The 12,698-nt window shown below is 62.5% G+C and overlaps 3 protein-coding genes across 12 annotated transcripts in view; 1 reads left to right on the top strand and 2 right to left on the bottom strand.

Annotated features, from left to right (window-relative positions):
• Nucleotides 1-63: 63 nt before the first annotated feature.
• NAPA (NSF attachment protein alpha) lies at nt 64-6,245 on the bottom strand. Its single transcript, XM_015272486.4, has 11 exons — nt 6,119-6,245; nt 4,550-4,629; nt 4,013-4,129; nt 3,341-3,387; nt 3,193-3,270; nt 1,709-1,764; nt 1,508-1,592; nt 1,067-1,171; nt 926-994; nt 607-657; nt 64-487 (listed from the first exon to the last, which is right to left on the bottom strand). The coding sequence occupies exons 1-11, from the start codon at nt 6,214-6,216 to the stop codon at nt 386-388; spliced, it is 888 nt and encodes a 295-aa protein (XP_015127972.2). The 5' UTR covers nt 6,217-6,245; the 3' UTR covers nt 64-385.
• Nucleotides 6,169-12,698, top strand: part of LOC112530471 — a 9,821-nt gene continuing 3,291 nt past the window's right edge. Inside the window, exons 1-3 of one of the 4 annotated variants that reach the window (XR_005842476.2) lie at nt 6,675-7,870; nt 7,991-8,908; nt 9,150-9,854. Coding sequence is in view for 2 of the 4 variants with exons in the window: in XM_025144516.3 (XP_025000284.2) it covers nt 6,215-6,507; nt 9,150-9,216 (360 nt within the window). In the remaining 2 variants the exon portion in view is untranslated. Of the gene's footprint in view, nt 6,508-6,674; nt 8,909-9,149; nt 10,253-12,698 lie in introns of those variants that run through there. The other 3 variants (XM_025144516.3, XR_006932309.1, XM_025144515.3) reach the window with 3 other exon arrangements.
• ZNF541 (zinc finger protein 541) overlaps nt 7,767-12,698 on the bottom strand; it is an 11,169-nt gene continuing 6,237 nt past the window's right edge. For 3 of the 7 annotated variants that reach the window (XM_040655129.2, XM_040655133.2, XM_040655130.2), the window contains exons 5-15: nt 12,594-12,652; nt 12,082-12,283; nt 11,876-11,989; nt 11,091-11,415; nt 10,596-10,659; nt 9,852-10,389; nt 9,520-9,595; nt 9,309-9,397; nt 9,053-9,193; nt 8,725-8,888; nt 7,767-8,521 (exon numbers count right to left, since the gene is read on the bottom strand). In XM_040655129.2, coding sequence (XP_040511063.1) covers nt 8,353-8,521; nt 8,725-8,888; nt 9,053-9,193; nt 9,309-9,397; nt 9,520-9,595; nt 9,852-10,389; nt 10,596-10,659; nt 11,091-11,415; nt 11,876-11,989; nt 12,082-12,283; nt 12,594-12,652 — 1,941 coding nt within the window. In that variant the 3' untranslated portion in view covers nt 7,767-8,352. The remainder of the gene's footprint in view (nt 8,522-8,724; nt 8,889-9,052; nt 9,194-9,308; nt 9,398-9,519; nt 9,596-9,851; nt 10,390-10,595; nt 10,660-11,090; nt 11,416-11,875; nt 11,990-12,081; nt 12,284-12,593; nt 12,653-12,698) is intronic. The other 4 variants (XM_025144469.3, XM_040655131.2, XM_040655132.2 and 1 more) reach the window with 3 other exon arrangements.

Genomic DNA, 12,698 nt, shown 5'->3' on the forward strand with positions numbered 1-12,698 from the left:
GGGGCAGGACAAAGAACCCCACCCCCAGGAATTCGGGCCCCCCCCAGCAGCACGCAGAGCCCCTCCGCTCATGCAACGTTTATTGGCCACGGCGCGATGGGGCACTACAGCAAAGGGGGGATGCAGCAGCGCCCCCCCCCGGGGCTGGCACCGTCCAACTCCTCACCCCATAACAGCCCCCGCCGTGGGGCAGCAGGAGAAGAGGGGCTGTGGTGGGGGGCTCTGCCCAAACTGGGGGCGGTGGGCTCAGAGCTCTTGGGACCCCCCCCAGCCCTCGTGGTCCCGGAGCAGCGAGGGGGACCCCAAAGCTTCGAACCCCAAATTGCTGCGAGAATTAAATAGTGGGGAGGGGGGAGAGGTTCCTGTACATGGGGTGGGGGGGGGCTCAGCGCAGGTCCTCTTCCTCCCCCTGAATGGTCTTCTTGATGCGCAGCAGCATGGTGGTCAGCCACTGGTCCAGGCGGGAGATGGAGTCGTACTCCTTCACCTTCAGGGACACATGGGGGGGGATGTGGGGCGATGTGGGGCGAAGGGAAGAGCCCCGGATGGGAGAGGAATTGGGGGGGATGGGGGGGGGGGACAGGGAAGGAAGGATGGGGGACATACGGCGTCGGTGTAGGCGTCGACGTTCTGCTCCTCGTGAGCATCCAGCAGTTTCTGGCAAAGGGGGAAAAAGCGGATCAGCCCCACTGATCGATGGGGCTGCCCCACTGATCGATGGGGCTGCCCCACTGATCGATGGGGCTGCCCCACGGCGCCTCCTCCGGGAGGAAAACCCGTTCGTCCTGCAGGAAACCCTCAGCTCTGCGTCACCACTCCTGGCTCCGTCCCCATGCACAGATTGGGGAGCAGTGGGGGGGGGAACGCACCGCCCCCCGCCCGCCCCATGGGCTCCTGGCTGCGCTCCCGGCCCCACAGCGCTCACCTTCACCAGTTTGCATTCGCGTGAGTCCGTGAAGGCGGGGAACATCTCCTCGTACTTCTGCACGGCCAACTGGAGGAGGACACCACGTTGGGGTCACCTGCAAGGCAACGCGACGCCCCCCCCCGTCCCCCCAGCACCGACCTTGGCATTGAGCATGTCGATGCAGAAGTGGCAGAGCGCGGCCTTGAAGAAATACTCCTTGGCGCTGTATTTGAGGAGGGGGCTGTCCATGGCGCTGGTGCCCACCTGGAGGGGACAAGCAAAGGGCAGAGGGTGGTGGGCAGAGGGCCCTGGGGGACCCACCGCCGCCGGCTATGGGGCAGAGGGCTCCGGGGCGCCCATAACCATCGCTTCTGGAGTGGAGGGACCATCCGTTATGGGCACCGCGGAGCCCTCTGCTCTGTAACGCCACATCTGGGAGCAGAAGGACCCCCAGCTATGGGGCAGAGGGCTCTAAGCTGCCCAGAAGCACCACTTCTGGGGCACAGGGACCCCCAGCTATGGGGCAGAGGGCCCAAACCCCCCCCTCCCCCCCCAGCTCCTCACTGCAGGGCAGCAGCCCCACAGCCCCCACCCCCCCACCTGCTCGTAGATCTCCACGGCTTTCTGGTACTGCTCCAGCTGCGCCGCATACGTGGCCACCTTCAGCAGGCACTTATTGGCCGAGCTGTGGGAAACACGGAGCTCAGCGCAGCCCCACGGCCCCCACAGCCACTTCTGGAGGGGGGGGGATTCCGTGGTGTGTCGGGGGGTGTCACCTTCGTGGGGTGACGGAGGCCTCACCTGTTGGACTCTTCCCCTTTGTAGTAATCTGCAGCCTGCTCATAGTGCGCTATGGCCTGCGGGAGGAGGAGGAGGAGGGGAGGAAGGAGGGGGGTTGGGGGGGGGGGGGGAGAAAAAGACAGTGAGAGCTCCTGGAGGAGCAGAAGACGTTAAAAATTGATATTTATACATATAAAAATAATAAAGTGGAGATCTATTTGGGGACGTGGAGCTGAGCACGGCGCCTGCGCTGCCATCGCCCCCACGCATCCGCCGCCATCTGCGCGCCCGGGGGGGGGGGGAAGCGATCCCCTCCGTGGAGAAAAGCTGTTTTCCTTCTTTTTCAGCCCGTTTTTTCCTCGGGAGGGGTTGGGTTGGTGCCACGGAGCCCGGGGGGGGGAGGGGGGGTTGGCAATGAGGGCGGGCGCAGATTGGATCGGGGGGAATTTCTGCACAAAATGGGTCATTTGGTGGACAGGGGGAGGAAGAGGAGGGGCGGGAGGTGAAGCTCCATCTGACGCAGCCTGGGAACGCGGCCGGGGCTGAACGCCATGGGGTGACGGCGCAGGGAGCTCCTGCAGGATGGGGGAACTGTGGGAACTCGTTACCTTCGTAATTAACCAGGTTTAACTCATTCCCGTCCACGGGGAAAGGAACCCCACGGAGCCACGGTTGGGTTGGGAGGGTCCTTAAAGATCACGGAGCCATGAAATCATAGAGTGGGTTGGGCCGGGAGGGTCCTTACAGAGCATGGAACCACAGAACGCCACAGTGGTGGGCTGGAAAGGTCCTTACAGATCACAGAACCATGGAACCCTACCATGGTTGGTTGGAAAGGTCCTTACAGATCACAGAACCGTGGAACCCTACACTGACTGCGTTAAAAAGGTCCTTACAGATCGCAGAACCATGGAATCCTACACTGACTGGGCTGGAAAGGTCCTTACAGATCACAGAGCCATGGAACCCTACCATGGTTGGTTGGAAAGGTCCTTACAGATCACAGAACCGTGGAACCCTATGCTTGTTGGGTTGGAAAGGTCCTTACAGATTATAGCACTATGGAACCCTACGCTGACTGCGTTGAAAAGGTCCTTACAGATTGCAGAACCATGGAACCCTACCATGGTTCGTTGGAAAGGTCCTTACAGATCACAGTACCATGGAACCCTACGCTTGTTGGGTTGGAAAGATCCGTAAAGATTATAGGACCATGGAACCCTACACTGACTGGGTTGAAAAGGTCCTTACAGATCGCAGAACCATGGAACCCTACCATGGTTGGTTGGAAAGGTCCTTGCAGATCACAGACTGTGGAACCCTACCATGGTTGATTGGAAAGGTCCTTGCAGATCACAGGACCGTCGAACCCTACCATGGTTGGGAAGGTCCTTGCAGATCACAGAACCATGGAACCCTACCATGGTTGATTGGAAAGGTCCTTGCAGATCACAGGACCGTCGAACCCTACGGTGGTTGGGGTGGAAGGAGCCCTCTGTGCTCACCTTCTCGATGTCCACCAGCTCGCTCTCGTAGATCTCGGCGATGGAGATGTGGTGTTTGGCAGCGATGGTGAAGCGGCCCTGCGGGCAGAGAGCCGCGTTCGGCACCGGCACAGCAGCGCCGGAACCCGCGGGGGTGGGGACCCCTCACCATGTCCGTGTAGATCTCGATGGCCCGGATCAAGCAGTTAATGGCCTCTGCGGAAAGAAAACAGCGCCGTCGTGTCGGCCATGGAGCTCTGTGCTGCGGCACCGCGGCCCCACACACCGTGGGGCAGAGGAAGGATGACAGCCCCAGCACCCTCGGTACGACTGTGCCCCTACAGAAGGCCCAGAATGGAAGGGGACGGCGCTGTCCCCCCCAAAAAAAGGGGACATTTCTCTGCTCCGCTCCCTCCCGCCCCCCCCTTCAGGTCTCGTAATGTCAGGGAGGGGTGGGCAGAGGCCCCCCCAGCGCTCGGGGAAGGAAAAGGAGAGCGCAGCACACGGCGGATGATGGGGATGTGCATCTCTCGGAGATTAAACAAATCCTCCGTGGGATTAACGATGTTTTCTCTTCGTTATCTTCTCTGAAAATGACCCAAACTGACCCGGGGTGGGGGGGGGGGGGGGGCACTGGTGTCCCCCCAGCATCCCAAGGAACACCCAGCCCCCCCCCGGACCCCCCCCAGGGCACCCAAGACCTCCTCAACATCCCCCAGGATCCTCACAAGAACCCCCCCAGCATCCCCTACGACCCCCCACCTCCCCCAGCATCCCAAGGAAGCCTCACTGCCCCCAGGACAATCCCAGTACCCCCCAGGACCCCCCCAGTTGAGCTCACCCTGGGGGTCCGCCTTCTTGAAGGCATTGCCAGCGTCCACAAAGTTGGTGGCCGCGTCGTGCTTGCTCTGCAGCTGCAGGTGGAGCTGTGCTGCCTGGCAGAAGGCGTTCCCCGCAGCTGGGGGGGGGAGAAGAGGGGGTCGGGGAGGGGGGGGGTCAAAAAGCGTTGGGTTCCCTTTCTTTGGGGTCACAGTGTTGGGTATACACCGGGCTCCAACATGGACGTGTCCCAACCCAATGTGAGAACCTGCACACATGTCCCAACCCAACGTGTATCCCCCCACCTCCAACCCAACCTAACCCCAACCCATCCCCCCCAACTCAACACGACCCCAACCCATCCCCCCCAACTCAACACGACCCCAACCCAACCCAACTCAACGCGTCCCCTCCCCCCCAACCCAACACAACCCCCCCCCATCTCAACGTGCCCCCCCTCCATCCCAACACACCCCACCCCATCCCAACGCCATGCGTCCCCCCCCCCTCCGCCCAACACGGAGGTGCTGCTCCTCTCTGTGCTGCTTCTGCTTCGTACCACTCCAATTTTTGGCCATTTTGAACATGTTGGCCGCTCGGGCGTAGATGTCGCATGCTTCCTCGATGCGGGAGGAGCCCCTGGAAGGGAGCAGAGAGCAGAGGTCGATCCGGTGGGAATCCCAACCCAAGGAGGAGGAATGGCATCGTGTGGGGCTCCCCCACAGCACCGGGAATGCCAACCCCAATGGGATGGAACCGTGAGATGTGGGGCTCCCCACGGCGCTGAGCATCCCAACAAGATGAGATTTGGGAACGCCAACCCCAATGGGATGGAAGCAGGAGATGTGGGGCTCCCCACGGCGCTGGGAATCCCAACGAGGCGGGGTTGTGTCGCGTGGGGTTGGAAATCCCAACCCCAAAGGGATGGAACCACGAGACGGGGACCCCAGCAGCACTCCTAATGCCGCCGCCCTTCACTAATTACCCATCTAATTACTAATTAGCAGCACCAAAGAGCCCGAGTGCTCCCCCGGTGCGGTTTCACGGCGCAGCATTATGCAATTCACCACCGCTCCCCCCCCCCCCCCCCCCCCCCCCTTCTCCTGCTGGAACGGAGCGTTTCGAGCCCCCCCCCCACCCCCCCATCTCTCTCCCAGAGGAAATCTTTCAATCCTTCCCTTCGCCATCTGGAGGGGCCCACGCAGAGGGCCGCGGGTGGGAGAGCAGCGAATGCCATTTATGCCATTTCTTCCCCCTTTTCTCCGCCCTCCCCCCTCCCCCTTCCCCCCCCCCCAACACAAACGCAGCACTCCCAACGGATGCAGCCCAAAGTTCCAGGATCGGCCCATGGGAGCCCCCGATTCCTCCCCCCAGTGACCCCACAGCCCCCCGGATCTGTCAGCTGTCCCCACATTCAGCCCTCTGCTGCCCCCCCCCCCACCCCCGGGCTCCCAAAAGCCCCCCCAGCACCGACTCCGCAGCCCGGAGCCCTCCTAAAGGTGCTCAGCCCCCCCAAAAGCTCCTGAGCCAACTTTAAGCTCCCCTAAAAGCTCTCAATGCCCCTCAATCCCTCTGTAAGCCCCCGGAAGCTCCCGAGACCCCCACGAGCCCCCTCAAAAAACCCCACTGCCCCCATTAACCCCCCCAAAAAGCCTTCAAGCCCCACCTGAACCACCACAGAAATCCCCTGAAGTTCTTCCTGACCCTCAAAGCCTCTCAGTGCTCTCCGGGCCCCCAACCCAAAGGGTCCCACAACCTTTTCCAGCCCCCCAACAGCTGTGCTGTCCCTTCCAACCCTCCTCCCCCGCAAACCCCAATTCACCCCCCCCCCCCAAAGCTCCCGAAGCCCTTCTGAACCCCCCCAAAGGAAAAGCCCTTCAGGTGACGCCCCGACTCCACAAAAGCTCCTAAAGTTCCTTTTAACTCCCCCAAAACTCTTCGCGTCCCTCCGAACGCCCCCCCGAAACGCTCTTAACGCCTCTTTTACCCCTCCAAAAGCTCCCAATGACCCCCAACCCCCCTCCACCACCCAGGCCTCAGTGACCCCCCCCCCAAGGCCCACCTCTCCCCCGCCCCTCCCTGCAGGCCGCGGTGCGCCCCTCCCCGGGCCCTTTACCCGCGGACTCACCCGAAGAGGCCGGCGAAGAAGGACTGCGAGCCGCGCACCTTCCTGTCGGCCTCGGCCAGCAGCTGCAGCGCCTCCTTCTCCTTCCCGGCCTGGTCCATGGCGGCCGCCTTCCGCCCGACGGGACGCCAACTGCGCCCCCTGCACGTGATGCGGGGAGCCGCGCCCCATTGGCTGGCGGGAGATCACGTGAGGAGGGAAGAGCCGGCGGCGGTGTGCGCGGAGCGAGAGGGGACAGCGCCCCCCGGCGTTGGGAGGGGGAGACGCACGAACGTCGCACCGATGACATCACCGCCCCGCGGTGACACCGCCCATGACGTCATCACCGCCGCGATGACGTCACCGCGGCACAAGATCCGACCTCGCAGCAGAGCGCTCCGTGGCTCCCGCGGGTAACGAGGGGGGAGGGGGCTGGGGGCTGGGGGCTGGGCAGAAATCCGTTCAGCCGACCCGCTCTCGTTACGCCATCCGCGCTAATTGGCTCGGGCCATTAATTGGCTCCGCGGCGCCCACCTTCCCGGCGGGAAGTACGGGGAGGAACCGTTCGTGTTTTACTTCCAGGTGAAAGTGGAGCGCCGCACTTAACGAAGGCGAGTCCTGACGGGCTGCGGGGGGAACGGGGAGGGTCAGTGGGGGTGGGGGGGGGATCTGGGGGGGTTCCGAGCAGATCCAGAGGGATCACCAAAGGCAGCGCAGAGCGACCCGGGGATTCCCAGGCAGGAATCCCGCCCCCCCCCCCCGCGGACCTGCAGCGCACCCCCCGCCTTTCCCGTGGCTCGCCGCAATCCTGCGCGCAGCACGGCGCTGTTAATTGCTAATTAATCACGCCGGCTCGCTCCGTAACCCCCCCCCCCCATCAAAGCCGAGGACGGCGGGGCTGAGGCGCAGCCCAGGGAGGAGGGGGTGGAGGAGCGCCCCCGCCGCGCAGCGGGCAAAGTGGGTTCTGCTTTAACCACACACCGCCTCCGGGACCGCCCCGTGGGGTCATCTCCTCGTGGTGAATCCACGTGGGCTGCCCGGGGATCTCCGGCCCATCGTCCACGCGTGGAGGAGCGCTTCCGTCCCTCTGCAAAGGGATCCCCTCTCTTGGGGTAGGGGGTGGGGGGAGGCCCACAGACAAAACATCCCAACAGCAGCCCCCCAACACCACAGCACCCCAACAGCAGCACCCAACAGCACAGCATCCCAAAAGAGCAGCCCCCCAACACCACAGTGCCCCAACAGCAGCCCCCCGACACCACAGCACCCCAAAAGAGCAGCCCCCCAACAGCACAGCACCCCAACAGCAGCACCCAACAGCACAGCATCCCAAAAGAGCAGCCCCCCAACAACACAGCACCCAACATGAGAGCATCCCAAAAGAGCGGCCCCTCAACACAACAGCAGCCCAACAGCAGTACCCAACGCCAACACCCAACACCGCAGCCCCCCGACTCAAAAGCAGCCCCCCAACACAACAGCGTCCCAGCAGCAGCCCCCCGACAAACACCACAGCCCCCCAACACTGACAACCAACACACCCACCCACCCACCCACCCAACCCATCAGAACGTCGCTTTTCCCACCCAGAAGTGCTGCACTGAGAGACGTTAACGCAGATCAGCACTACTGAGTGCAAGGACGGACACAGCGCTACGCCCAACAGCAGCGCCCGCCGCCACCGTCGCTTTAATTAATTGCTTTTAATTGCTTTTACACAACCAGCCAGAGCAGCCCGCAACTTCTGCTGGCCCAGAACCCAACGCAATGAGTTTGGTAGGAAATGGGGGAGAAAGGGAGCACTTTTGGTGTGAAATACTGCACACGGACGGCGCTCCGGGGCAGAACGGGCTGTGAACAACAACGGCCCCACTGATCGCCCGCTGCGCCCCACAGCCACCAAACGGCGCCGCTGGGAGCCAACGATCCCATGCAGAATGGAGCAGAGGGCTGAACGCAACGGAGCCAACAGCAGCAGCACTTCCTCCGCCCGCCATGCTCTGCAGTCAGACCCCAACCCAACCCCACCCAACCCCCCCACCCCCCTCCAGCTCCATCACGGCCCACAGGCGGTGATCAACGCCAACGAAGCCCCAAAACGCTCCCAACGCTTCTTAAAGCTTTCCCCTTAAAGCTTTCCCCTTAAAGCTTTCCCCTTAAAGCTTTCCCCGTGGGTGCCAAACATCCCCACGACTCCGTGCCGGGAGCTCAGAGCGCCCGGGGATTGTGGTGCCCAGAAGGAGAGGACCCACCTGGGGTTACTCGGGGGGCTCTGCCCCCCAGCTGCTGCTCAGGGCCCCCCCCGCTGCGGCCTCCTCTCTTTTGAGGGGTCCCAGGGCCCACTGGGCCTGCAGGAGAGGCACCGCGCGGTGCTGCGGCCGATGGCGCTTCATGTGAGCGTTGCGACCTTTGATCTTGTCAAACACCCTGGAAACAAAAGGGGTGTGGGGGGGTGGTAATTAATTCCTGTCTTAATTAGACGAAGGTCACTAAACCCAGCGTCGCGACTTCCGCCCACGTGGGTTCGGACTGAGAGAAGCTCAGAGAACGCAGAAGCGAGCAGGGCCAGGATGGGCACAATCCTGCTCCCAGGAGGGGTGTAAAGCAGCAGCCCAAAGCACGGCTCTTACCTCTCACACTCGGTGCAGGGGAACACGTTGTGATGCTCCACGCCGCCGGGAGCTCGGCCCACACTGCAGGAGGGGCTGCCCGCACCGTGGGGTGCCTTCCTGCAGCTCTTCTTGCTGCTCTCCTTGGGCAGAAGGCAGTGCCTCTTCTTCGGGGGGCAAAGGGGCTGCAGGTCAGACAGCAGAGGTTAGCTCTGTGCCTGTGGGAGGGCCGAGGGGCAGTGTGTGGGGGGGGAAAGCCAGGGAGGAAATGCCCGCTGTGCCAAGGAGCAGCGCTTCACTCCGAAGACGCTGCAGGAGGAGCTCAGCAAAACGCACAGCAGTTTTCTACCTTTTCCTCGGCCTCCTCTGCCTCACTGCCGTCCCTCTTGGCCTTTTTGTCCGCGTTCTGAGCTCGGCTGTGGTCGAACTTGATGATCTTTTTCCAGATGTAGTAGTACTCGACGCACTGGGACACGTTCTTCGTCTGGACCTGAGCGGGAGGAACGGAAGTGACCTCTATGGGAGATGGCAGGCATTGCCCGACCCCCCCGACCACAGCGCCCCAGGGCCGGGCGCAGCCCCTCCCCTCAGCCTCCAGGCTTCACCTTCTTCTGGATCAGGTAGAAATCCTTCTTGTGGGCATGAAAGGCGTTTCTGAAGAGCTGCCTCTCCACGGGCGTCCACACGTCCGAGCCTGGGGATGAAGCAGCACTCAGCACTGCGGTGCGACGCCGGGAACGGCTCAGGGCAGTCACTGCTCACACCTCTGCACCTCTCCCCTCCGGGACGTTTGGAAGGCAGCTCTGAGCTCGTTACCTGTGTAGCGGTAATTAGCGAGAGGATGGGACTGGGATTTGTGCGGCCATCCGAACAGCAGCAGCTCCAGAGCGTCCTGCAGGCGGAGGAGAAGGGCTTCAGATGCCAGGAGAAGCAGACGTGGAACGCTCTGTGCCTTCTGCTCCCAGCTCCGCGCTGCCGCAGTGCCCTCCAGTGCAGGGACGGATCTGTGCTCCGGCCGCGCTCCGCCACCGCCTCGGCCCAAAGAACTCCGCACTTCCAGCAGCTCGTGGGCCCAGCTGAGCTCCCGGCTCACACCAGGAAGGATTCGTTGTGGCGCTGTTAATTACAGCCCGGCAGCGGCTCCTTACCACCACGTTGCCCCGTGCTTCGTGCAGGCAGTGCAGCGCCAGCTCCAGGTTGGTTCCCCCGCCCGGCATGACGCTGGAACACGCCATGTTCAGCAGCTCCATCACTGCAAGGCAATGGAAATCAAAGCGCATCGGCTCCCACCGTAGAACCCAAGGGGTACCAAAAAAGAGAGGTGAGGGGCACTGCTGTGGGCTCCCACCAAGCTGACCCCCTCCTGCAGCCCACCTGGGGGCGCACAGCCACTCACATCCCACAGCTCCGGCCCCCAGCCCCACTTCTGCCCCATGGAACAGAGCACGGAAGAGCAAGGCAGAGCCTCGGGGCGTGCAGAAAGCTGCAGCGAAAGCATTTTTAACCAGAGGACCTCCGAATTCCTGGAGGTAAAGGGTGAAGCAACCTCTGTCCTGCGTCTCCTCGTTGGTTGCGATGTCTCCCCATGGCTTCCACACTAAGGCCGCCTGCTCTGCGCTTCCTAAGCCTGGTCTGTCCTGGAGGGTCGGGATCTCAGCCTGAAAGCGGCTCCCAATGTTAATGTGGCTGAAGGAGAAAGAGGGGGGGGAGTGAGGGGGATGAGCTGGAGTGGATGCATCCCATAAACAGAGAGAAAAGGGGACGGCCTGCTGCCCTGAGCTGCAGAGCAGGGAATGGGGCGGGCTATGGGGCCGCAGTGGGGCTGGGGAAGAAGGGGGCCCACACTCAGGGTGCGTTTCCCCATCATTTCTCACTGCTGCGTTATAACTCACGGCTCAATGCTGATTTTGGTGCCGTCCTTCATGAGGCACAGCCCGAAGTCTTGGTCCATTCTGTCTGAAAGGTGTGAAAACCACCAGGATAAGGACGGCGCTGCCAGGACTTCATTTCTATTGCCACTTGGGCACACCACTCCTCTCCCGCAGTTCCCTCATCCCAGAGAATGCCCGGGAACCACCCACAATCGCCAGGCCAGAAAGCCAAGCGGGGAGCGAGCGGCCCCTAATTAACTCAGACATTGCCTTTCGCTCCTCAAAACCCCAACAGATTCCACGGCCCACAACGGGGAGCAACAGCTGGAACTCACATCTGAACGCCCTTCACAAAGCCGTGCCCAGAGCTGGGGCCAGCAGGGCCGGGTCTCCCCACGCCGCAGCCTCCGAAGCCCCACGGGAGGCAGAGCAGAGCAGAGGAAGCTGCCCCCGATCCGCGGGTGCCGCGGTGCTGTTCGGGAGCTGTTCTGGCGCAGCCCCAGCACTGACCCTTACCCAGCACGCTGCCCAAGAGCCGACAAGGCTCTGCAGCAGTGGATGAGCAGACGGCGTTGAAGTAGAGCCCCGAGCCCTCGCGGACGGGGCTGAGCATGGGCGGGGGGGTGTAGGGCGAGCACTGCAGCAGGTCCCGCAGCAGGCGGTCCATCAGCAGCACCGGGGAGCGCAGGTTGCTGCGGTAGCAGCCCCCAGGGCCCGGCTGCGCCTCGGGGGGCGGCGGGGGGGGGATGAAGAGGGGTTTGGGGAGAATCTGCCGCTTCCTCTTCTTCGGGTGCGAGCTGAGCTGAGGGCTCTTCCCATCCTGGCTCTCCTTGGGGGTCACCTGGATAAAGGATTCCAAAGGCTCCATCAGATTTCTCTTTTCTCATAGCAGAGCAGCACCACGAGCTCCAGGCGCCCGAGGAAGCGGGCTGGCATTGCACGGGGACTCCAGCCGGTGCTGCCCATGATTGCCAGCACCAAGGTGCAGGTTGGGCCCAGTGCTCACACACTCATCCCAACCCTGCTGGGAACCACCCCCACCGGCTGTGGGGCAAAACCTAAATCCTTTACACCAGCTGGAGAAGCCCCAAGTATTTCACTTGGTGCGCTGCACCATCCCGCTGACGTTCCCACAATCACTCGTTATCCTCACGCGTCTCCAATTAATCACCTTTACCGGCCTACTGCCGCGCTAATTACCATCAGCTCCCTCGCTTTAGCGTTATTTCAACGCAGTTTAGGAGACAGAGGGGAGCTCAACACCCGGAGGAGCGAGGCGCGGCGATTCAGCTGTCACCCACCTCACCCCCAGGCAGCACTGGCACTGAGACGGGGATGAGCAGCGCAGCCCCGGCCTCGCAGGGCTCCTCCTGCAGCTCCGGCCTCGCAGCGGATCCGTCCTCTGCAGCACAGCCCTGAGCAGCACGGAGGGACCCGGCGGTCACACAGCGCTCTGGGGGAGGGCGCTGGGATTCGGGACGGCTCCGCTCCCATCCCTGCCCCCCACCTTTGCTTTCTGAGCGCCCCGACCCCTCTGCTTTCCCTTCACCTGCGGCTCCTCTCTCCTCTGGGGCAGCAGCCACTGCTCGTCACGGAAGCACATGTGGCTGCCCAGGCCCTTCTGGGTGTAGAACACCTGGTGGCAGTTCTTGCATAGAAAAACGCCGTCGCAGTCGCTGCTGTTGGTGGGAGCAGCGCTGCTCGTAGCACTAAGAGGGAAACACGGAGATAAAGGGAAGGAAAATCAGCACCGTTCCCTTTAGAAAGGAAACACATGGCTCATCAGTGTGTTCAGTGCAGGCCTGCGTCTCCCCTGCGAGAGTTAGAGCACAGGGGGACCTCTCGGGGTCATTTGGCCACGCAAAGGGTACGACTGTGAGGCACAACCGAGGTTCTCATGGCTCCCATTTACACGCCTATTAATTAGCACAACATACAGCCAAAGGGGATGTTACGTGGAGCTGCTGTGAGCGCTTCAGCGACTGAAAGGAAAACAGTGAGCTCAGCACAACCGCTCACCTCGCGGCCGACGCGCCGTCCTCCTGCGCCGTGCCTGGGAAGCTGCAGATGTTTCCCCCCTGGGGGTGAAGAAACAACAGTCAGAACGAGGTGTCACCGCTTCAA

The sequence above is a fragment of the Gallus gallus genome, chromosome 38 (genome assembly GCF_016699485.2).
Source record: "Gallus gallus isolate bGalGal1 chromosome 38, bGalGal1.mat.broiler.GRCg7b, whole genome shotgun sequence".
Lineage (NCBI taxonomy): Eukaryota > Metazoa > Chordata > Aves > Galliformes > Phasianidae > Gallus > Gallus gallus.